At 40.7% G+C, this 26,373-nt stretch overlaps 2 protein-coding genes across 4 annotated transcripts; both read right to left on the bottom strand.

The window, feature by feature from the left end:
- Positions 1–4,421: 4,421 nt before the first annotated feature.
- LOC139444749 (transforming protein RhoA-like) lies at positions 4,422–12,861 on the bottom strand. Its single transcript, XM_071225688.1, has 3 exons — positions 12,760–12,861; positions 8,150–8,311; positions 4,422–7,359 (listed from the first exon to the last, which is right to left on the bottom strand). Exons 2-3 carry the CDS (start codon positions 8,300–8,302, stop codon positions 6,940–6,942), a joined length of 573 nt encoding a protein of 190 aa, XP_071081789.1. The 5' UTR covers positions 8,303–8,311; positions 12,760–12,861; the 3' UTR covers positions 4,422–6,939.
- A 5,722-nt stretch (positions 12,862–18,583) lies between these two features.
- Positions 18,584–22,862, bottom strand: LOC139444868 (transforming protein RhoA-like). Of its 3 annotated transcripts, none has more exons than XM_071225859.1 (3): positions 22,786–22,862; positions 20,499–20,746; positions 18,584–19,359 (listed from the first exon to the last, which is right to left on the bottom strand). In XM_071225859.1, the coding sequence occupies exons 2-3, from the start codon at positions 20,649–20,651 to the stop codon at positions 18,922–18,924; spliced, it is 591 nt and encodes a 196-aa protein (XP_071081960.1). In that variant the 5' UTR covers positions 20,652–20,746; positions 22,786–22,862; the 3' UTR covers positions 18,584–18,921. The 3 variants fall into 3 exon arrangements, with proteins under 3 accessions (XP_071081960.1, XP_071081962.1, XP_071081961.1); XM_071225861.1 differs by lacking the exon at positions 22,786–22,862 and adding an exon at positions 22,228–22,418; XM_071225860.1 differs by lacking the exon at positions 22,786–22,862 and adding an exon at positions 22,051–22,145.
- Between the last annotated feature and the right edge of the window lie 3,511 nt (positions 22,863–26,373).

The following is a 26,373-nucleotide window of genomic DNA, read 5'->3' as shown; positions in this document are numbered from 1 at the left end:
TGAAAGTACTAGTAATGACCAAAGGCCATAAATAAGGCATATATAGAGACCACATAGAAGGTTCTCTTCTTCTGTGTTCCAAATAACGATAGCAATCTGAACTTCCTAGGCACGTCAAACTAAATGAATCGGCATCTTAACTTTACGACGAAATGTTGGGTATATTTCTGTCGTCTTCATCGTGGCATTGTGTTTGATTCACAGATTCACAGATTGATGTTTAAAACATGATTGGCAAGGGTATATGATCTATGACGAAACGATTTGTTGGATAAGCATTAGTAGACACAATTTATGGATAACAACTTCTTTAATACTGTAATATCCTTAGACCGTTGTCAAGCAAGACTGAATGAGGAACCTTGACTGAATATATTTAGTAGATGGGGGATTCACAGTAAAAACAATTGCATACATGAGTGGGATAACATGAGTAAATAATGACAACTGAACTTACGATGGGCTACTACCCTCTCCACTTCACTTCTCGTGTACTACCCATGATGTACTACTACCCTCTCCACTTCACTGCTGCTGTCCTACCCATGATGTACTACTACCCTCTCCACTTCACTTCTCGTGTACTACCCATGATGTACTACTACCCTCACCACTTCACTTCTCGTGTCCTACCCATGATGTACTACTACCCTCTCCACTTCACTTCTCGTGTACTACCCATGATGTACTACTACCCTCTCCACTTCACTGCTGCTGTCCTACCCCTGATGTACTACTACCCTCACCACTTCACTTCTCGTGTACTACCCATGATGTACTACTACCCTCACCACTTCACTTCTCGTGTCCTACCCATGATGTACTACTACCCTCTCCACTTCACTTCTCGTGTACTACCCATGATGTACTACTACCCTCTCCACTTCACTGCTGCTGTCCTACCCCTGATGTACTACTACCCTCTCCACTTCACTTCTCGTGTACTACCCATGATGTACTACTACCCTCTCCACTTCACTGCTGCTGTCCTACCCCTGATGTACTACTACCCTCTCCACTTCACTTCTCGTGTACTACCCATGATGTACTACTACCCTCACCACTTCACTTCTCGTGTCCTATCCATGATGTACTACTACCCTCACCACATCACTGCTTCTGTCCTACCCATGATGTACTACTACCCTCTCCACTTCACTTCTCGTGTACTACCCATGATGTACTACTACCCTCACCACTTCACTTCTCGTGTCCTATCCATGATGTACTACTACCCTCACCACATCACTGCTTCTGTCCTACCCATGATGTACTACTACCTTCACCACTACCTCTCGTGCACTACCCATGATGTACTAGTACCCTCTCCATTTCACTTCTCGTGTCCTACCCATGATGTACTACTACCCTCACCACTTCACTTCTCGTGTCCTACCCATGATGTACTACTACCCTCTCCATTTCACTTCTCGTGTCCTCCCCATTATGTACTACTACCCTCACCACTTCACTTCTCGTGTACTACCCATGATGTACTACTACCCTCTCCATTTCACTTCTCGTGTCCTACCCATGATGTACTACTGCCCTCACCACTTCACCTCTCGTGCACTACCCATGATGTACTACTACCCTCTCCATTTCACTTCTCGTGTCCTACCCATGATGTACTACTACCCTCACCACTTCACTTTTCGTGTACTACGCACGATGTACTACTACCCTCACCACTTCACCTCTCGTGCACTACCCATGATGTACTACTGCCCTCAGTTAGACGAGTTCTTAGCTTTTCTTTATTTAATCACCACATCTCATTTTATTTGAGAATACTCTTTTCAATACAATAACCTTTGTTTGTTCGTGATGACATTCACACCAACCATGCCACAGAGCAAGGATGTTCACCTGATGATGCAATCTCACATTTGAAATATCGATTGCAGACAGACAGGCATGTTTACTCAGTATTATGGTCAAATGGCTTAAAGTACCAATTCAAAGTATATTGTCTCGTGGATATACAGCGATTGCATCTTGAATATTATGATATATCAACATTCTGATATTAAAACATGACTCATATAAGAAGCCACGGAAGGATAACATGTTTATTTTGTGAGTTGATTACATTTATCATGAACATTTCAGATTTATAACCATTACTTAAGAAAGAAAGCTCTGTAGTGATACCTGTTTAGCTTAAATATGATATAAATAAGGAATTCATCTTCAATATCACCCCTGTCACAATTAGTGCATATATCAGCATTAACACGACACATAAGTACATTGAAGTTATGTGATGAACTTCTTAGAACAAGATGAATTATTTGTCTGGTAAGACAGATTATTACTTTTCAGGTGAAAGATCAATGTACTTTTTCTATGGCAGCATGATCTTTTGTTCCCCATATTTCTGAACCATTTTTGATTCAAAACGTTGCACACAGACATATCGTAATATGGAAGTGTAATTTATTGTTAAGCAGTGTAATTTCATTATTTCTGTTGAGATTCAGTTCATAGTATTGTGTTTTGAAAATGATTAGTTGTCAGGAATGTGGTAACAAATGTTATATTTTGGATAGCATTTTCGTCGTACAGATTCTAGTACCTTTTGAGGTTGAGTCCAATCCGGGATTCGAACCCATACTGCCAGAGTGAGGCACCAAAGTCAGTGATCTGACCCACTCAGCCACCGATAAGATACATAGATATCCTATACACTACCTGGTCCCTAGTACATCATACACACTAACTGGTCCCCAGTACATCATCTACACTACCTGGTCCCCAGTACATCATATACACTACCTGGTCCCTAGTACATCATATACACTACCTGGTCCCCAGTACATCATATACACTAGGGTGGTCCCTAGTACATCATATACACTACCTGGTCCCTAGTACATCATATACACTACCTGGTCCCCAGTACATCATATACACTAGGGTGGTCCCTAGTACATCATATACACTACCTGGTCCCTAGTACATCATCTACACTAGGGTGGTCCCTATTACATCATATACACTACCTGGTCCCTAGTACATCATACACACTACCTGGTCCCCAGTACATCATCTACACTAGGGTGGTCCCTAGTACATCATATACACTACCTGGGGTCAGTACATCATATACACTACCTGGTCCCTAGTACATCATTTACACTACCTGGTCCCTAGTACGTCATATACACTACCTGGTCCCTAGTACATCATTCACACTACCTGGTCCCTGGTACATCATCTACACTACCTGGTACCTAGTACACCATCTACACTACCTGGTCCCTAGTACATCATATACACTACCTGGGGTCAGTACATCATATACACTACCTGGTCCCTAGTACATCATATACACTACCTGGTCCCTAGTACATCATACACACTACCTGGTCCCTGGTACATCATCTACACTACCTGGTACCTAGTACACCATCTACACTACCTGGTCCCTAGTACATCATATACACTACCTGGGGTCAGTACATCATATACACTACCTGGTCCCTGGTACATCATACACACTACCTGGTCCCCAGGACATAATATACACTACCTGGTCCCTAGTACATAATATACACTACCTGGTCCCCAGTACATCATATACACTACCTGGTCCCTAGTACATCATATACACTACCTGGTCCCCAGTACATCATATACACTACCTGGTCCCTGGTACATCATATACACTACCTGGTCCCCAGTACATCATATACACTACCTGGTTCCTGGTACATCATACACACTACCTGGTCCCCAGGACATAATATACACTACCTGGTCCCTAGTACATCATATACACTAACTGGGGTCAGTACATCATTTACATTACCTGGTCCCTAGTACATCATATACACTACCTGGTCCCTAGTACGTCATATACACTACCTGGTCCCCAGTACATCATATACACTACCTGGTCCCTAGTACATCATACACACTACCTGGTCCCTAGTACGTCATATACACTAACTACCTGGTCCCTAGTACATCATATACACTACCTGGTCCCTAGTACATCATATACACTAACTGGTCCCCAGTTCATCATACACACTACCTGGTCCCTAGTACATCATATACACTACCTGGTCCCCAGTACATCATATACACTACCTGGTCCCTAGTACATCATACACACTACCTGGTCCCCAGTACATTATATACACTACCTGGTCCCTAGTACATCATATACACTACCTGGGGTCAGTACATCATATACATTACCTGGTCCCTAGTACATCATATACACTACCTGGTCCCCAGTACATCATATACACTACCTGGTCCCTAGTACGTCATATACACTACCTGGTCCCCAGTACATCATATACACTACCTGGTCCCTAGTACATCATATGCACTACCTGGTCCCTAGTACGTCATATACACTAACTACCTGGTCCCTAGTACATCATATACACTACCTGGTCCCTAGTACATCATATACACTACCTGGTCCCTAGTACATCATATACACTACCTGGTACATCCTAGTACATCAATGATTCACAGTCTCTCTTAGTCAACTGTAATTCAGTGAGTGATTTTAGCAATATTCCAGTAATATCGCCACGGAAGACATAGAAATTGACTTCACACATTTTACCAAAGGGGTGAATCATCGAATGGACTCCAAAGTAGACGTTCATATCAATGACTTCGTGACATAACAGTCAGTGAATGAATGAGTATGGTTTTAAGCCGCCTTTAGCAATATACCAGCAATATCACGCGGGGGACACCAGAAATGTTCGACCCATGTGGGGAATCGAAACCGGGCCTTCATCGTGACGAGCGAACGCTTTAACCTCTTGTTTACCCCAATTCCCCTTTAAGATTTAGTAGTGCATACACATGAATAGTGCAATGCGCAGTAATGTGAATGTCACATGTTTCTATCACTGGTGATCCATTCAAGATATAATAGTTCACTTCGCGCAGTTTCGACCTCCAGTGTATGATGCGATTTATCCTTCTTTCCAAGACATGTCTAATTCTTTATATCCTTGCACTGGACATATCGTTTTCGACCGCTTCTCTTGATTCATATGAATGACAGACGTTTTGTACCAATAAAGATATAAACAGGTATACTGGCGTTTTAAAAGGTTCGAGGTGAGGTGAAGTGAAATGGGGTTTAACGTCGCGTCCAAGATTATTGCACTTATATAGCGACGTGCATGTACGTGTGCGTGTTTGTGTGGCTGCTTGTACTAGTCCGGACTGATGCCGATTTATAGTGCTAGCTCACTGAGATACCATGCCGCAGTCCTTGTGTTAGCCCCTTAATGCCGAGCGCCAGACAGGGTAACAACAAGTACTATATTTTAAGGTATTTTGGTATGACGCGGCCAGGGATCGAACCGCGGACCTTCCGCTCTCCGGGCGGACGCTCTACTACTAGATCACGGAGGCGGTCTCGAAGGCGGTCTTAAAAGGTTCGAAACACTTTCATTTACCGATATGCATTTTAAATATTGCTCTGAACACTATCATTTTCCTTTTTATATAACAATGTTGTTTTTGACAAACGGACAACTGTTTGGTATGTATCATGGAGCGCCTTACTATTATGGGTGAGTTGCAAAACGCCAATCGATGCAAGCGATGTACAGCAACTAGCCTTACAACGGGGCGCTAACAGCCGCTTGCAATCGGTTCCCTGTCAAACCAAAATGGCGGCCACAGCCGAACAAATAATTCTTGATTTTTAATCGACTGGGCAATGGGCAAGGGCAGCTGACATCCTCAGTCTGCACCACATCTTCAACGTAACCCTAAATTTATCGGCTCGTCCTCGAGTCTCTTCTTTTACGATCCTCATTTGGGCAAGGCAAACCCAGCGGTAGTTGCGCTGCCATTTTGGAAGAGTGCGCAAGCGTTTTCAGCTTTCGCAGACCCACGGGTGAGCGATTAATTTGCTTACTCTAAACGATTCGTGGCTTGCAAAGCGCCAAAGGTGCGTAGGACCTCCGTGTTTTGAAGGCCCGTGAAACGTAAACTTAATAAGAAAAGTGTCATTTGTACGAACCTACATGTAGGTGTTTATCGGTATTATAACAGACATTGAAGATGAATACCACTTCCTTCGTATATGCCAATTTTATACAACATTAAGGACTAAGTATATACCTGAATATTACCATGTCAATCCCAATTTCTTTAAATTCTCATCTCTGTTAAACAACTCTGAGTACTTACTTTTACAAAATGTATCTATGTACATTTATCATGCAATGAGACACAGAAAACATATTATGTTATAGACTCTACTAGTCTGAATGTACAACTCATAAATGTACTTAAGGCCTGTAGCCTCCATCAGTACGGAAATAAAGAAATTGAATACACGTGGAACAGGGGCAGCTATATGTCACTGTCCCAACTGTATGTTCAACCAAAATGCCTCTGCTGCAAACATGAGGTGTATGTATATACCCATCTATTCAACACAAAACCTACAATTTCTTCTCTGCCTCCATTCTGTGCATACCCTTTGGAGGAGTTGTTATTTTCTATAGCTTTTCTTTCTATAGCTCATAGTTTTGCTACTGTGGATACTGACAGTGTAGCTGATAGAAACCGAAAATATCAGGCATCCCTATTTCTTTCGTATAAAGGAATAAAGTGGATATAAACTTTATGTATCCTGTTTACTCAGTTAAATGTGTTTATGGACATTTTCATCGCAATTTATACGTCTTTCCGAAACGATGATTAATCAATTCCAGTCTACTGGTGTTCAGATATATAAATGGAATGGTCACAGTTATTAATATAGTTTATACAAATGATAATGAAGCTTAACAATATATATAATATATGCATCGCTATTCTTATAACAGTACAGAGTGGCGATTGCAAAACACGAGGCAAAAAATGCTCTGTGCACTCACAAACATGAATGTGGCCTGGGATACGTCAAAGTGTCTTTGACTTTATAGTCGTTTGATTTCACAGAATGCGACACAAGGGCTTCTTTTTCTTCGACGTCAGAGCTGCGCGAGATGCTGTTTCAAATATCTCAGTCACCCCCTCCTTCGTCTTTGCGGAACACTCACGATAAGTTACAGCTCCTATACTGTCCGCGATTTTACGCCCTGCTTCCGGTTTAACCGGAAATTGTTTGTATTGTGCCAACTTAGCCTTGGTATGGTCATCATTGCGGAGATCTTTCTTGTTGCCGACCAGGATTATGGGAACATTAGGGCAGAAATGCTTCACTTCCGGGCTCCACTTCTCGAGGACGTTATCAAGGCTGTCGGGGACGTCGATGGAAAAGCACATGAGGATGACATCCGTTCGTGGGTAGGACAACGGGCGGAGTCGATCATATCCTTCTTGACCTGCAGTATCCCACAGAGTCAGGCTAATCTACAACAGAAATAAGGTCATACAGAACGCAATAACAGCCAAGACATGTCGATGTTTGACTGTAAAATTGAAAAGTCGAAAATGAATCATTTCCATCTGTAAAAGCATAACGATGATCGATATTTATGCATGTCACAGTTTAGTAGCTAACATGTCCATTTTCGGTTCATGCGGTGACGTAAATTGCCATCTGTATTACCAGGTACAGCTTCCCTGGATCGTAACTGGCTGTAATCTGTCATCAGGATCAACTACTGCAATCCAAAGTTAGGAAATATCACTTGATCACAGAAACCGCCAAGACATTTGGGTCTTTTAAAGGCATTTAGAAGTGATACACATAAGGAAGAGAATACATGGATGTCAACTTCTTTCTTATGAGGAACACAACGTTTCGGAGTATATGCTTACTCCTTCATCAGGTGAATGAATGCCATGAGGCAGAGAGCATATATATGTACATGTAAGGACAACGAAATTAAAAAGATAAGAAAAGGTGGGAAATAACAAAGGATAGAAACTGACAAAGGAAGCCAACAGATGATTGGCGCTAATAGGTGATAAGCGATAGACAATGGAAGCAAGCACTTTACATTAGTTGGCGCTGAAGGTATGGAAGCCAGTACTTAAGGTGTCATAGATAAGTAATAGGTAATGGACAAAGGGCAAACGGGAGGCCGGGACAATTAGCACTGATGGGTGAAAAAATGGACAAAGCAAAAGACAAACTGAAGCCAGCTAGGTAATTAGCACCGACAAAAATCAAAGCAATAAGTCCAAAGACATTTACCAGTTTATTGTCTACTTCGACGACCTTTGCATAACTTTCAAACACTGTTGGCACGTACACATCCGGAAACTCGTCTTTCCGGAACACCATCAGAAGGCACGTTTTCCCACAACCACCGTCACCTACAACAACTAGCTTCTTCTGGGTCGTCATTATGATTTCCTGAAAATGAATGAAAATCCTTTTATTAGCTCTTAATTTGTATACAACTACTGTGTGCACTGATCTCCATGAAGTTAAGTCATAAAGTATTCAAGTTTCATGCATGTATACCTATGATCGTGGGTTTCGAATCACAAATTATCACTTTTTTCTAGGTTTGTTAGCACCATATCCGTGTTGGTGGGTTTCTCGATTATCCAGGGTATTACATATCCGTTCTATCATGCTAAACAGTCCGGACCCTTTCGGAAGTGATGTTACCGCTTCCATTGATTACATCTCTTACTGAGCACAGCGTTTCTCTCGCTCAGTAGAAACGAATCGGGCTCAAGACAAAGCTGTGGTGACAATTGGATCCAGGGTAGTAAAACATAAACATAAAATATCTAAACAGTGATTGTTGATGGCCAAACAACAGTCACTCAAGCATGTCGAAGACGGTAATAAAATGATCGAGTCACGCAATCATGTCCTGTAAGATACCGTGTTTGTGCCAAAGCAGGACATCCACTAAAAATGAGTTGGAAAGTCTCATTAAATTCTTTGCATATTCTACATTTCATATTTACATTTTGATGCAAAATCACACATTGACTGTTTCGAGTGGGGAGTGACCGGTCTTGAGCAGCAAACAGAAAGCCTCCTGTTTCACTTTTTAGGCCATCCGACTTCATCCAAGCAAAGGACTGGTTGTTCAAATAGCCTCTCCTTGAAAAAAGTCTTGGCCGATTTGATATGGCACTTTGCTTGGTTGACATTCATTTGTGTACCGTCCAGCAGTACAGAACCATCAACAAAATCAACACTGACAATGAGATTATGTCCCACGTCCTTGGCTCGTTTAAGAAACTGTGGAATGCCTTGTTTTTATCATGAGTCTTGACATGCTTCACAAGAGGATCATCAGACAAATAAATGTGCTTGTTTCGTCACCAAAGGAATACTACAGAACGGGTACAGCATAAGTATTTGTGGCTTTGACTTTATTGCGAGCGTTCAGCTCTGAACTCCAGATTTTCTAAAGTCTACATTTGTACTCTGTCCGAAGCTTTTCGTTGATATTGGCATTCTGGAGTTTGTCCCTAACCTGCATCCATATGTATGTATAGGCCTGACCTTCTACGAGATGGTCTATAATTCCTCCACCAAGTAAATTGACTGATCCTCCCTCGTCTACCTTGTCCAGAAGACATGCCGATATCACTATGCCGAGTAGGACTCTACAATGAGAATCTCTTCTTTTTGTGTGGACCCTCCTTTGGCAATAAATTCAAGGCCATCCTTGTAAAGGAGGTGAGTAAGGGGGTGTGGGGATCTGTGCTGAGGGGGTCCAGGATTATAACCTTCCTCTTTGCTGAACAAAGAGCTTATAGGATTTTGTGACGAACAGAAAAGCAAATGACTAAAAGAATCGCCCTGAAATATTCCTTTTCTAATAGAAATAAGTTTCGAAGTCGCCGCCTCATCTCAAGTTGGGTTGACCAGCAATTGATTCAAAACTTGAGTAAAACAAGGAGGTTAATGCATTCCAGTGACTTCGAAATCCATTTGTGAGGTACAGAATCATAAGCTTTTTTTTAGGTCTATCCAACACATTGTGAGGTTACGGTGGTAAGTTTTAGCCTCTTCAAGGAACATTTTCCGAACGAGCAATTGATCCTTACAACCCAAACATCCCTTTCTGGCTCCTTTCTGCTCCATGTAGATAATGTCATTGGAAGCGTAGTATGATGACACAAGATCTGTATGACACCCTGTGAATATTTTGCACCGTGTATTCAGACAAGTAATAGGGCGGAAGTTTCAAGGGTCAGTCAAATCACCTTTTTCAGGGAGAAGTATGGTTCGACCTTTGCACAAACAAGGCGGAACAACCCCCGTATCGACAAGAGAATTTAAACAGTGAAGAAATGGTGTTAGGACACAAGAAGCATAGCATCCGGCCTTGGCCCCGTGTTAGATTTTGACCTTTCAATATCCCACTTTTCAGGCAATCGGTTGTAATGAAACACAACACTAGTGACTTTATTTTGTCCTGTACATTATTATTGTTATCCTCTACCCATGGGTTGTCGAGGATGCAGTTGCCGGGTATAGAACACAACTGTTTCCGAAACCTTTCACTGGAATCCATGGTGGGTCTTTCCTCATTGCCATTGGTTGCATTTAATTGCCTGAGAAACCTTTTTTCATTAGATTTGAACAGTTTTGGGTTTTTTGGCTTTTATGAAATTCTTTTTCTTCTCCCACTTTCTCTTTCTTTCTGTCCAAACCTTTGACTTTACTGCAGATAATCAAGAATTTGATTTAGAATGTGGTCTTGATTTTTGGTGTTTTGACATTGATTGCCCCGTGGAACCCCTGAAATTTAACTTTGCTGCTTTGAACGTCATTTTAGTTGTTACAGCGTGCATGCTTAAATTGAGAGGAAAACCGATTGAACGCAGGTAGACATTTAGTAATGTGGGGAATCCCACAAGCAAAGGGTATGGTGCAGACCAACCAAGCACAACAGCTGACGCGAATCCAGGATTTGAACCCACGATTAGCAGATACAAGAACGGCTAAGTGACTAAACTATACTGAACAACATTGAAAACGCACCAGCAATAAACCTTGAAATATTACAAAAGCAACTTGAGCAATGACCGATTTTGATTAGAACAGACATAGACGGATTATTAAGAAAAACGACAAAGGAAAAGGAATAACACACAGTAATTACATTTACGTCATCAGTGTAAGGAAGCCACATAGGGTTAAAATGAAAAGTCAATAGCTGGTATGTCCGCTATTGACAGCAACACAGGACATGTCTTCTCATTGATCGAATAAGTCTGCGAATAGTGTTCTGGGGCGTTCCACTCTTGACGTAGTGTATCTTCAAGTTCTCTCAGGTTCTGTTCTTGCGGACGACGTGAGAGGCGTTGACCAGGTAATCCTATAGATGTTCAATTGGCGATAGATCGGGTGACAGGGCTGGCCATGGAAGCAGAGGCACATTATTGTTCACTATGTACTGTGTTGAAACACGTGCTGTGTGTGCTCTTGCATTATCTTGCTGGAAGGTGTGCATATCGTGGTGCTGATGAAAGAATGGGATGACGTGATTTGCCAATATGTTATACATGTAGTAAAGGGCATTAACTCTTCCACGACAAACATGGAGCTCTGTTCGATGGTTATGACTGATGCCGCCCCACACCATGACACCCGGACGTGGTCGATCTCTGGTGGTTCTTGTCTGCTGGTATCTGCTCAGTAGCCTGAGAACTGTTGAATGATGGCATTGAAACCGTTGTGCAACGACTCTACTTGACGTACCAACTTGAAACATGCCCAAGGCACGTTCAGGTTCCTCTGCTGTTAATCTTGGCATTTCTTGTTTCAGTACCCTTTACGTCTGCAGCAACAAGTGATGTGGCTTTTAAAAGTCTGTCTTTTATAGCCCTATTCTGCATGCTCCCATGAATCAAAACACGTTTTCCATGATGTGCACGCAATTTGTTGCGTTTTGTCGATTTCGCTCACACAAAAATTAGGAATGTGTTCTGACGAGCTGTTCTTCTTCATGCTTCGTCCAGAACGTCGTATATTACTCATTCACTTATATATTTTCATGACTTAAGCCCGGATAAAAATACATCCATTTTCATGGTGGTGCGTTTTCAATGCTGTTCAGTATATTTGACCACTAGGACACCCGTGTCACCTGAAGTATATGGGCAAAGGGTATGCACATCACAATCACCCATGTGAGAATTTGATCCCGGATCTGAGACGTGAGACGAGCGAATAAAGAGTTGCTGACATGCACAGTATAATGATTTCAGCTGTGTGCAACAAGAGCCGATATGCAGCTCGCAATAGACGCCTGTATGGGAACAGGCCTAACCAGGTGAAAAACATCCAGATAAAAGCTGCCGTGAATGAGGGACTGCACAATATAGTGGCCCTGCTTGACTGACTTCGGGGTGAGAACATACGACAACGGATAGCTGTATGTTTCTCCCTGCTGAATACTGGCTGGAATATAAACTATTTGAATAATGTTTCTTAAAATGTGGATTATGGGCAAATATTTTCCCTGAGAGGGTCCAAAGTATGTTTATGTTACATAGTATTGCAATATATGTTTCACACATCTCGCGTGTTTAAACATGAATACACTGTTTATTATTATATTCTTTACAATCCTCAAGGAATGTACTTTAAATGTTAATGGTGATTATCATCTTAATAGTGTTATGATACGCGTGTATATACGCTAAACCGTGAATGTTTCTTCATTTCGTAAAACAACATCATGCATGTATCTCTAACAGTAGTGAGACATACCTCTCATTTCATTGAAAATCTATCGAGGACAACCCGGAAGTTGACACTTCTCGCACTCCCAGGAACAAGAGTGTACACTATTTGGTGCTAACACAGTAGCATGTGCTTACCTGGTACTCGTCTAGAGGTAGAACAACACGTCCTATGAATAGCTGTGATCACCGTGTACCTATGTTCAGATGGACTAGGGGAACATGTCACAAGCAGCCCTAGCGGATATATATAGGCCGTTTGCTCGATGCTAAATATAGGCCACAGAATATGTACGTTGATTGGTCGGGTCTTATGAAGTTATTTTGATTGTCACACATGCAAAATATTCAAACATGAATCGCTATATATGTGGTTATGTGTCTTTTTATCGGCTCTTTAAGATATATCAATTGAAAAACGTATGAAGGTATGTTTCTTTGGTCATCAAAAACATCTTTTCCTTGATCATTAATAAAATACAAATCACAAGAATGTATTTCATTCTATTTATGTTCAGAAAAGCAGATACATGTATAATCCAATAGAATTTATGGTATATCAAAATATCTTGGTATGATAAACCTAATAGAAGCGTTAAATGTGGAATCCGTTTACCATAAGTCAATTTACACTGAACAAATGTTTCGATGATGGTTTGAATGAAATTCTGTAATGGTACTCTAATGGTACTTTTAACAATATATTGTTCATGGCATGAAGTAGATGGAGATATTAATTTTAACGAAGGAAGAGGACTTCCAACCGTATCTGACAGAGCGAAAGCTCGTGTTTTATTTCGTTTCTTAACTACGATATAGGTGCATTAAAATTAAAATAAATAACAATTTTCTTTGGTTTAACAGACCAAAACGGAAACCGGTTCTGCATGAATATTGATATATGCCCTGTTATAGACATCGCTAAGATTTCTATTGGTACGCATCAACAAAGTGCTCCTTCTTCGTATGTGTGCAAACTTGACAGTAGCAGAAACATCGTTATTTAAGAATAACTTCATCTTATGGTCATTCAAGTTAGTACACAAGGACACTGAAAAAGATAGATTGATTCTCGAACCATCAGTCGACCACTGACACTGTCGGTATCCCTCCTTAGCAATCAACGTCGAACGGTTTCCTGGATGTAACGTCGATCTATTGAGCTCGATTGTACACTACTAATAATGATAATGATGGTGATTAAGAAGATGAGAAGAAGAGCACTTGTAATGCGCTCGTTTCAACGCAATAACGCCTGCTGTTCGATCAAAGGTCTGGGCATTGTCATGTAGAATAAAGTCCCTTACTTTCGTCCTTGACTTTGTACGCAATGTGTTAACATAAAGCTCTGCGTGCTCGCGAGGGGAACCATTTGAAGGGAAAATAGTGAAGTATCTTTTAGCACATTTGTTCAATTCTAATAGCAATAGTGTGGTAACACTACACTTATTGATTATTGCACTTATTGGGTTTGCAAAATGCCCTTGCATGCCACACGAATAATATTTGCATTCGGGTAGTCAAGGCATCTTTTATAATAAAAACAAAACGTTTACATGTAGGGCGTATGTAGGATTATACTGAATGTCACTCAAATAGTTGCATGTTAAACAATGTGACCTGACAATGTGATCATGAATTCCGTGTCACTTTTCTATGTTGTTATTGTCAGCAGCTGGGAAATCCCCGTGACGTCATGGGGACACAACCCGCTTATTTAATCTACCAAAAATGAGTTCTCTGTCAGAGTTACAATAGGTATCGTAGCTCTGAACGATCTGCGACAGCTTTACGATAGTTTCGAAAATCTATCTTATCTTAACCTTAATATATCTTATCTTTGAACGTAAGTTGTTAAGATTTATCTTAGCTAAGATCGTTTCAAAAATCTAGATCTAAATCTATAGTTATAGTTTTTAGGTCATTTCAGAGCTTGTAATCGTGGGATGCTTGGAAACATATCAACTAAGCCTATAGGGTTGATTGTAGGCGTCTCGTGGAAAGAGATGGATCTTCACTCTTGACTTGAAGACGACCAGTGACGGTTCTGTTATCAGGGCAACAAGAAAAGCACTCCACTAGATTGTAGCATTTACCTGAAAGACTAGGCCTCCGAATGATCTTGTGACTAATTATGTGACGTAATTGATGTATTGTACGTGACGTGTTTGTTTGGTTTAATAAGTGTACATATCCATCTCGACGAAGTATCGTAATTTTCTAGGAATGAAAAACAGTTTCAGAATGACCTCCAGATTAACGTTGCGTGACGTGCGAATTTAGTTTCAAGGACCTGCTTCATTACCCCCTGAGTAATAATAACGTCGTATGTCACACATACAATTCAATCATTTATGTGCATTGTTAGCTAAGTAATAAATAATACAAGTGTTGGATATTTGGAACACGAATCAATGCATGCTGAGAACTGTAAACTTCAATGTTACTCATATTTGTTGAGTGAGTGAGTGAGTTTGGTTTTACGCCGCTTTTAGCAATATTCCAGCAATATCACGGCGGGGGGACACCAGAAATGGGCTTCACACATTGTACCCATGTCGCGAATCGAACCCGGGACTTCAGCGTGACGAGCGAACGCTGTAGCCATTAGGCCACCCGACCGCCCCTCATATTTGTTGAGGTTGTGGAGGTGTGTATCTTTTAAGCTTCATCTGATCCCCGATTGCCGTGTACATGGGAAGATTAAACATAATCATGAAATAGACGTTTTGTCAGATTCAAATAACAACAGTAAAACCCCTTCTACACTCAAAAGTAATCTCTGCTAAAAACAGAGCCGATTGTACCATTCCGTCTGTATCATTAACCTGGACTTTTCTCACCCTGATCAAACAACACTTGAGCAAGCGTCGCTTGACGCTCATTGAGACCTTTGATGAAAAAATTGTACTTCTGGCTATTGGAAAGCTGAAATCGTCTCTCTTGTCATACAGTCCTGTGGAGAGTTATTTGTCACTCTGAATTTTAATACACACATCTGAATATGAAACAGATGTGGTGGTTTCACTGGTCTCTTTTCATTTCTAGTTGATAGTCTACTCGGTGGAAGAGAATTGGCTACTTGACAGTTTTTGATTTATGTCAGATCATCGAAATACCTGAAACTTAAGTAAAACATCTTCTCTTCTTTTTATTATTCCAATCAGAGCAGTAAGTCCAATTCGTATGCATAAAGAAACATGTCAGCAAGGATGGAGGCCTAAATATCTGACTCCCATTCTTTATATAGATGTTATCAATGAGGAAATCCATCATTTCACACATTTTCTCAGTAAACATCTCAGATGACATTTGCTCTCATTTTCGACAGATTGTCCTGAAGCTCTGAAGATAGATACATGTATGTAATATTTTGTTCAACTATATTTACGATCACCACGTTTAGTGACAAATGCCCTATGGATCAAGGAATGAAGTTTTTCCTTAAGTCATTAAAGATTGTGGTGTATACAGTTGAAAAATCTAACTTTTGGAGAAAATTGAAGTAAGTTCTTTTCTTAGATCGCAAAAAAATCAAGCAAATCTTTGGAGTTTTGAGAAAGTCTTATTCCAATTGTTTCAAATATTTTCTGTAGAAAATCTTCCCTTGATTGAATTTAGGATTATGGTGTGATTTTTAAACTGGGATTTGGTGGTACGTTTGCTCGACCCAGCAATATATCTCATTTTTTATGCGGATCTTTGTGTAGCTTTGGAATCCAGTACAAAAGAGAAATGGACATGTCTTCAGGTTAAAATTAAGAAACAAGTAGTACTAATTTGGACAGCTTTTGTCCTCAGTTAACATACAGGCCCTATATGTAGCATTATTTAGATGCTTACATAAAACGGTTATGTTATTTAATGCCTTGTCGGTGGTAATAAGTACAAACTTTTTCATGTAGGGTAGCCAGCTTTTTTATGACAGCTGTCTGGGACAGAATATGTTTGTTTCAGATTGTGTTGCCTCTGTTTCAGTTTGTGCGTTCTCCAAATGACAATATCACACAATGAAAGACATTCAACAGGTTCCTCTTCCCTTTGGGCCCATTTGTGACACATGCATGGGCAGCATCCATAATGGTGTTAAAGTTTTGGTTGGAGGCTGATCCCAATATGTTGCTCCATACTTGTTATTGGCAACAGAGAGAACCTCTGATCATATGACCAACAGGTTGGTAACTGTATGATGTAGTAGATCCAATTTCAAACTCCTGTATTAATTTCTAGCCAAAAATGACACAACTGTGCATGAACAAAAAACAATATGATTTCATTCACAATTAAAATTAAAAATTAAAAAAAGAAATATAAAGTGGTAGAATCATAAATAACACTCGAATATGGCATTTATGTACCAGATACAGTAAACTACGGTTATAACGAACTCAAAGGGACCATTAATATTAGTTCGTTATAACCGTAGTTTGTTATAGGCATATATACAGCATAACTACAGCAAATTTTAGGAACAAAAAGGTAAATTCGTTATATCCGTCAGTTCGTTATAAGCGTGTTCGTTATAACCGTAGTTTACTCTATTTGATTTACACTGAACAAATATGTCCAGGCTGAGAGTGAAACCTCTTTTCCATTTAATAAATGTCAACAAATATTTACGAGCGATAACCTAGGGAGTAGACAATACTCTGTCATTTCTGTATCTACCTGGCACGTTGCCATTCTGTAGGTGTAAGTTACATAAAATGTCTTGATGCACAGTGTACGTGAGATTTGCCATTCAAGGGAGATAATCGATGTACTCTTGCACAAGACACTGTACATGTAGTGTTTATGATATATGGACTGACACAAACAAAGCGTCATATCCACAACATGAACGTTACAAACAACATTCTGACACAGAGGTGCCATTATCACAGATCACTTTGGTTCACAGGGCACCCCTAATTTTGCCTTCAGAATGAATCACGTGACACCTAACTATAAACTAAACCTTTCCTAAAATATCATTGTTTTGAGATGCTGTTGATTTAAAGGGAGACAAGGCTCTGGGAAATAGGCAGTCCTAGCCAGTGTGAGACATGTAATTCAAATCCCAATCTGTGTCTGCTTAATTATTCACATTTTGATATCTGCACCAATAATTTCAGTCAGGATAAGGTCAAAGTCGAAACTGGAAATGGTCACCGCACCGCGGACCTCTATAGAACCAGATGTTTTAATGACTTTACACAGGTAAGATGTTTTAATGACCTTACACAGGTAAGATGAGAGAAACAAGCTCTGGAAGTAAGAAACATATCCAACTGGATACCTGGAACTACACTGCACCAGCAGGTTTGATAAAAGTAATCCCATGAATTGCTTACGTGCCTTAAATGTTCTATTCCCTCTGTTTTTTAGTTATCTTTTAGGCCTAACGTCAGTCAGTATTCACTACTGAATTGGAGGCAATTCTTCATGCACTCAAACTCATGCCTGAATTACCGGAAGCAAAGGCAGTCATCCTATCAGACTCGCCAAGTGCATTTCAAGCCCTGCCTCAAGCCGAGGCAGAAACTCAAACTCCAGGACACAGGCAATAATATTCTATACGAATATACAAAACTGTCGAGCCATGGGATGTGTTGGATCCCGTCTCACGTATATATTCATGGAAATGAAAAGCAGACACGCTGGCTCAAGACACAGCGGATATACAGCTTTTCCCTTCAGCAAACAAGAGATAAAAAGCAAAAGCAAAGCCTCCATGGCCCAAAAGGTAAGATCGGCAGATGACCATACAAAATTCAATCCAAAATCCTCAAAGAAAAAACATACTCATTCTCAAATGAAAGGAAAGTTGAAGTAGCCATCTTTCGCCTCAAACTTGGTCACAAAAAATGTATGCTCTTGCCATCAACCTGAATCCATTGCACGTTTTGTACTGGAATGTCAAGACCATGGCCCAGCCCGGGCTCGGTTAAAACAAGAATTGAGTGAGTGAGTGAGTGGACTAGACTGTCTGGTCAAGACTAGATTTATTTTTCACAAAAATATTGCTGAGTACGGCGTCAAACAACAAACAAATGTAAATAAAAAACTGACATTATGGTAAATCAAATCAAATATATCACAACGTGTTTTATCTTGATCTTATATTTACCAAATCTGTTATAGTATTAAATAGGTAGGACATGTGATACATTTTGATCATTATTGTTTCATTCCATATGAAACTCTCACAGATATTTTGTGGAAGAACCTCTGAACGGACCAGCACTATTCTGTTTACTTATTGCTTGTATGAATATGTTTCTTTTCCTGTCATGATATTGTTTCAGTAGGTCCACTACTTCACAGGATTTCACATTTATGTTGTTTCTTTGACTTTTTCTTCGTCATCTTCGTGTTCAGAGCTATACGAGCTGCTGTTTCGAAAACCTCCCTCACACCCTCCATCATTTTAGCCGAACATTCGAGATACTTTTCTGCTCCAATTCGCTCTGCCATATCACGACCCTCTTCCGGTTTAACCGGAAACTGTTTGTTTCGCGCCAACTCAGCCTTGATGTGGTCGTCATTACGGATATCTTTCTTGTTGCCGACGAGGATGACGGGAACGCTTGGGCAGAAATGCTTCACTTCCGGGTTCCACTTTTCTCGGATGTTGTCAAGGCTGTCTGGGCTGTCGATGGAAAAACACATGAGGATGACGTCAGTATCTGGGTAGGACAGCGGGCGGAGTCGATCATAGTCTTCTTGGCCTGCAGTATCCCACAACGCTAGCTCTACCTACACGTGGGAACCGGAAGAAATAACGTTACCAGTATGAACATTCTTCTAAAAAAAAAAAACATATCAAATCATCAAGGATCGAACTTTTACTATTGATAACTTGTTTTGACGATGATCAATGACAGAAATTAACAAACAAGAATGTCGCGGCTTTATTTGAAGTATGTGTGTGTGTGTGTGTGTGTGTGTGTGTGTGTGTGTGTGTGTGTGTGTGTGTGTGTGTGTGTGTGTGTGTGTGTGTGTGTGTGTGTGTGTGTGTGCAGATGGATAACCAGCATTTTCTCATTCTATGTTATTCTAGGTTGATGAAGGGGTAGGTTTCTCTCTTTATACAACATCCATTTTCCTTCAATATAATCAATAAATTGGTTGGTTGGTTGGTTGGTTGTTTAACGCCGCACTCAGCAATATTCCAGCTATATGACGGCGGTCTGTAAATAATCGAATCTGGAACAGACAATCCAGTTATTAATATCATGAGCATCGATCCACGCAATTGGGATCGATGACATGCATCAACCAAGTCAGCGAGCCTGACCACCCCACCCCGTTAGTCGCCTTTTACGACAAGCATAGTCGCCATTTACGGCAAGCATGGGTTGCTGAAGACCTATTCTACCCCGGATGTTCACGGGTCTAATCAATTAATTAAAGAGTCTGTAATTGCTGCTGAAACATATATGACCCATTTTACTGCCTTTTTTATAGTAAACCCTAAAACTTTGTGTTATATAATGCGTGGATTAAATAGTGATTTGTGTGGTCATTTATGGATTTCAAATTAAGTTCTGTACGAACTGAGATCTGGGTTAGCCTTCAGTTTGGAAATCGCATGGTAACAATATACATGCAGAAACATGTCAGCAAGGAGGGAACCTCAACTGATCCAATCTTCTTTCCTAAACGTCTTATCCCCAAATTTTTCAGTAAATATGCTTGCACATCACACCAATTACAGAAACGGGTCCCGATCTTTGTGGGGCGCGGATTTACTGTGCAGAGTTGCGTCCCCTAGACATGACAGAATCCAGTGAATCCAGATTCGCAGTGTTTGTAATCCTTGCCTGTCAGCACCATGCCTAGTTTGCAAAGCGTCGTTGCACCTCACTCACTCACTCACTCACATTGATGCTTACCTGTCTGCCATTGACATCGATGTCGGCTATGTAGGTTTCGAAAACTGTTGGCACGTAGACATCAGGAAACTCGTCTTTGGTGAACACAACCAGAAGGCATGTTTTCCCACAAGCGCCGTCTCCCACAATCACTAGCTTCTTCCGCTTATCCATTGCCGGGTTGATTTCTGCGAGTATTTGTCTTCCTTTAAGAAATCCTTAAATGGCATGAATGTTTGGGAGGTCACTTCTTTCTGTCAACGCCAGACCTACATGAAACATATAAGCCTTTGTATTTTTAGTTCATTATTATAACCAATATGCAAATCAATGTAACGTTAAATAAATGTACATCAATGTTTACATTTACTCAGTAATTAATAATTATAAAATTAAATATAATATAATTAAATCCTTCTACCTAATATAGAAGATATTCTGTTGTCACTATTAACTTGAACATATCGCAGTAATAAAAAAAAATGTGACGGACACAGAATTTAATAATTATCATAATAACCCATGTTAAAACCAAACAATTTGTTGCGATCATTTTCGGGAACAGATAATTCCTTTCAAGGCCATCTCAGCTTAAATACGTTTATTTTCTATCGGGTTAGAAATAACCAAGTTAAAAATAGTATGTGCATATACAGTATAGGAGATCTACGGGATAAATCGCAAAGAACAATGAAGAACGAAGTGTGATTTATTTCACGATAAAACATGGTTCTATCATGACGCCATTTCTGGAGATTCGAACATGCGCTCGCAACTTGATGACGTCGTATATTGGAGGACGTTATGTTTGAGAAGGGAGTGTCTAGTAAGTTGTTCCCCATAGATTTAGCTGGGCAATGCAGATTAACGCGAGGGCTCAACGATCGTATCCACAGGCAGGAGAGATATGACAATCGGTATTGGGAGAAAAGGTACAGGTAATTAATGTGAGGATTGTGAAAATATGCGGGAAATACCCACCTGTGCATAAAATGGACATTGCCGAGGTCGGATTCTAATGATGGAGCCATCATTATTAAAGTACGGGTAAATATTTTCAAAGCTTGTACGTTTAGTAACATACTTAAAAAGCTGTACATAATGTTAATATCTCGTATAAGAAATAAACAACTCCCACTTCTCGTTTATTTCTTAAATATCACTGTGTAGTCTTTACGTCATCTGGACGGCATTGTGGACGTAAGCTTATTGTGACGCGAGGAATGACGTCACACAAGTAACGGCGTGATAGCTGAAGATTGTTGACGTCTTTCGACAATTTTGGTTTCCTAAGACGGCGGTCGTAATCAGTGAAATCTTCTAAAGGGGAGCTCAAAAGGATTGAGAAATAATGGATAATAAAGAAAATATTTCATTCGCATGTGTGTCGTACTGATTTTTCGCAACTCGTTTAAACATGTTTGTACTGCCCTCTCTCGCGCTGGAGAAATACAAGAATTCTGACACTCGTTTCGTAAAATCAGAAAGACACACATGTTAATATGATAATCTCTATCTATGTACCAATATTCAACCACAGCCCTACGATTTGTGAAACACCGTTGCCACACACCTCCCTCTCCTTGAGTCAACTCCAACCTCGACTGCTGTGTCAAGCTTTACTGGGTATACAAGTACGTCACCCAGTTGGCAGAGAAAACAAAATCTGATAAAAATAAAAAGATTGTTAACACACAAACCTTTTTGTGAGTGAACACAGATACTAAGTACATATCGCTGGAGGACTGACCTGTTATAGCATTACAATGTCGGCAAGTGAGCTATGTTCCTGCATATAATCCTCACACATGCCTTTTTCAGTGCTGATATGATATCACTGATAACGCCTCAAGAACCAACAACCCGGAAGTTGACTCTGCGACCCCACCCGGGACGGGCCACGCCCATCAATGAACAGTATTAGATGTGACATGGATATGGAGTACTCGTTGGAAGTGTAAATCACCTAAGAGTTATAAACCACTTTGTCTGCCTGTACGCAACTCGTTGGCCACTGTGGGCGTTCGATCTTAAGTGCATACCGATCCCATTACAACCTAACGCAGGATGGGCCGCTTACAAGGGCAAGGGAGATAAGGGACACATATCGACGAAAGTAAATTGTAACAAAATAACCAGCAATAGCCTTGTGTGTCTCTCGGTGACCCTTTAAGATATTTAAATCACCGAATGATATGGTCCGACTTCGATGACAGCTATTGTTGATGCTGACGTAAGAAGTAGAATATACATCCATGTAACGTCCTTCTATACCTTAAGTACCGTTATACTGACAATGGGCACTTACCTGGTAAATGTTTTACCGCGTGGCGAATAATATCCTTTCCAGGCAACCACAGGCAAGAAATAAGGTGTGCCACAGCTTGTAAGCGTTGTGATATTTTCACCCGACACAACGCCTCTCGCATGGACCAGATAACGATAAGGTGAAGATATAGACACAGTGCTAGCGATACTGTGCAGACAAGTGCAGTGACAGATTTTCGTTTTGTTTATTGTTCCACGTAGATTCAGTATTCCAATTATATAAAAGCGGCCTTTGAATAATCGATTCTGGGCCAGACAATCCAGGGATCGATATTGTGAGCAACGATCCATGGCTTCGGGGTAAGATGACACCCAATCAAGCAAGTAGGTAAGCCTGACCACCCAATCCACCTGGTCACCTCTTACGTTAAGTGTAGATTGATGGGGACATAGAGTTCCCAGGGCATGCGTTATACCGTGTAGATATAAGTGTGGGGACGGTGATGCTGTGTAGATATAAGTGTGGGGACGGTGATGCTGTGTAGATATAAGTGTGGGGATGGTGATTCTGTGTAGATATAAGTGTGGTGATGGTGTTACTGTGTAGATATAAGTTGGGTGATGGTGATGCTGTGTAGGTATAAGTGTGGGGATGGTGATACTATGTACGTAGAGATAAGTGTGGTGATGGTGATACTGTGTAGATTTAAGTGTGGTGATGGCGACACTGTGTAGATATAAGTGTGGTGATGGTGATTCTGTGTAGATATAAGTGTGGTGATGGTGATGCTGTGTAGGTATAAGTGTGGTGATGGTGATACTGTGTACGTAGAGATAAGTGTGGTGATCGTGATATTGTGTAGATTTAAATGTGGTGATGGTGACACTGTGCAGATATAAGTGTGGTGATGGTGATTCTGTGTAGATATAAGTGTGGTGATGGTGATGCTGTGTAGATATAAGTGTGGTGATGGTGATGCTGTGTAGGTATAAGTGTGGGGACGGTGATGCTGTGTAGATATAAGTTTGGTGATGGTGATACTGTGTAGATATAAGTGTGGTGATGGCGACACTGTGTAGATATAAGTGTGGTGATGGTGATACTGTGTAGATGTAAGTGTGGTGATGGCGACACTGTGTAGATATAAGTGTGGTGATGGTGATTCTGTGTAGATATAAGTGTGGTGATGGTGATGCTGTGTAGGTATAAGTGTGGTGATGGTGATACTGTGTACGTAGAGATAAGTGTGGTGATCGTGATATTGTGTAGATTTAAATGTGGTGATGGCGACACTGTGTAGATATAAGTGTGGTGATGGTGATTCTGTGTAGATATAAATGTGGTGATGGTGATACTGTGTAGATATAAGTGTGGTGATGGTGATACTGTGTAGATATAAATGTGGTGATGGTGATACTGTGTAGATATAAGTGTGGTGATGGTGATACTGTGTAGATATAAGTGTGGTGACAGTGATACTTTGTAGATATAAGTGTGGTGATGGTGATACTGTGTACGTAGAGATAAGTGTGGTGATGGTGATACTGTGTAGATGTAAGTGTGGTGATGGCGACACTGTGTAGATATAAGTGTGGTGATGGTGATACTGTGTAGATATAAGTGTGGTGATGGTGATACTGTGTACGTAGAGATAAGTGTGGTGATCGTGATATTGTGTAGATTTAAATGTGGTGATGGCGACACTGTGTAGATATAAGTGTGGTGATGGTGATTCTGTGTAGATATAAGTGTGGTGACGGTGATACTTTGTAGATATAAGTGTGGTGATGGTGATACTGTGTACGTAGAGATAAGTGTGGTGATCGTGATATTGTGTAGATTTAAATGTGGTGATGGCGACACTGTGTAGATATAAGTGTGGTGATGGTGATTCTGTGTAGATAGAAGTGTGGTGACGGTGATACTTTGTAGATATAAGTGTGGTGATGGTGATTCTGTGTAGATATAAGTGTGGTGACGGTGATACTGTGTAGATATAAGTGTGGTGATGTCGATACTTTGTAGATATAAGTGTGGTGATGGTGATTCTGTGTAGATATAAGTGTGGTGATGGTGATACTGTGTAGATATAAGTGTGGTGATGGCGACACTGTGTAGATATAAGTGTGGTGATGGTGATACTGTGTAGATATAAGTGTGGTGATGGTGATACTGTGTAGATATAAGTGTGGTGACGGTGATACTTTGTAGATATAAGTGTGGTGATGGTGATACTGTGTAGATATAAGTGTGGTGACGGTGATACTTTGTAGATATAAGTGTGGTGATGGTGATACTGTGTAGATATAAGTGTGGTGATGGTGATACTGTGTAGATATAAGTGTGGTGATGGTGATGCTGTGTAGATATAAGTGTGGTGATGGTGATTCTGTGTAGATATAAGTGTGGTGATGGTGATACTGTGTAGATATAAGTGTGGTGATGGTGATGCTGTGTAGGTATAAGTGTGGGGACGGTGATACTGTGTAGATATAAGTGTGGTGATGGTGATACTGTGTAGATATAAGTGTGGTGATGGTGATACTGTGTAGATATAAGTGTGGTGATGGTGATACTGTGTAGATATAAGTGTGGTGATGGTGATGCTGTGTAGATATAAGTGTGGTGATGGTGATTCTGTGTAGATATAAGTGTGGTGATGGTGATACTGTGTAGATATAAGTGTGGTGATGGTGATGCTGTGTAGGTATAAGTGTGGGGACGGTGATGCTGTGTAGATATAAGTGTGGTGATTGTGATGCTGTGTAGATATAAGTGTGGTGATGGTGATTCTGTGTAGATATAAGTGTGGTGATGGTGATACTGTGTAGATATAAGTGTGGAGATGGTGATTCTGTGTAGATATAAGTGTGGTGATCGTAAAAGCCTGTCAGAGTAAAGGTGTGATGTATATTGTTCACCTTGATGTCGCCGTGGATCAGGGGTTATTCGTGCCCGTTTGCTACGTGGTAGGGGGGCACGAGTGGCCCAGTCGTCTAAGGCGCCGCGATTCGCTGTGCAGAGTTGCCAGAAACATATGATTGTGGATTGTGAATCCCGGTTCGCCCCGATTATTTTTCTAGGTTTGTCAGCACCATACCCGTTCTCGTGGGTTTCACCGAAGTGGTAAACGTCTGGGACCTGCATCACTTCCGGCTTTCCTCACACACAAAGCTGAAACGCCGTGATATAACTGGAATACTGTTAAAAGCGGCGTTAAACCTAACTCACTCACTCACTCAGTCACTCACTCGACGCTACGTGGTAGAGGGAAAGGGGCTGAAAAATCTTTTCTGTTGACACTATCGTCTCCCTGTTGGTCTGTTTTTTACTTGTCATTCAGTGTTCGACTGCTTATCCCTTCCCCATACACTGATGATTAATCCACCTGGGCTAGAAATGTAAGAGACCCGTGAAACCGCCTCATCTGTTACGTATTGGATCTATGCCCACAGATTCAGATTGATACAAAGCTCCACTTAAGAATGTATGACAAAGGGATTACTTCAACTTTCTAACAGTCATTTTTCCCTCATGTCGAACAGTCAAATGTTGATAGATCAGATTTCATCAGTCAAGGCCTCAGTAGCGCTTTCAAAAAGGGTTGTGGGTACACATGTGGAGGAT

The sequence above is a fragment of the Haliotis cracherodii genome, unplaced genomic scaffold (assembly GCF_022045235.1).
Source record: "Haliotis cracherodii isolate W230 unplaced genomic scaffold, xgHalCrac1.p SCAF_6, whole genome shotgun sequence".
Classification (NCBI taxonomy): Eukaryota; Metazoa; Mollusca; class Gastropoda; order Lepetellida; family Haliotidae; genus Haliotis; species Haliotis cracherodii.
Note: the sequence above shows the minus strand (reverse complement) of the source record. Positions and strands in the feature narration are given on the sequence as shown.

What these genes read in the sequence shown, in the direction of transcription:
- LOC139444749 (XM_071225688.1), bottom strand. Translation starts at nt 8,302, where the DNA reads ATGACGACCCAGAAGAAGCTAGTTGTTGTAGGTGACGGTGGTTGTGGG. An exon ending in TCGAAGTAGACAATAAACTG is followed by an intron (nt 7,360 to 8,149) that starts GTAAATGTCTTT and finishes TTTCTGTTGTAG; the next exon opens with ATTAGCCTGACTCTGTGGGA.
- LOC139444868 (XM_071225859.1), bottom strand. Translation starts at nt 20,651, where the DNA reads ATGGATAAGCGGAAGAAGCTAGTGATTGTGGGAGACGGCGCTTGTGGG. An exon ending in TCGATGTCAATGGCAGACAG is followed by an intron (nt 19,360 to 20,498) that starts GTAAGCATCAAT and finishes TCCCACGTGTAG; the next exon opens with GTAGAGCTAGCGTTGTGGGA.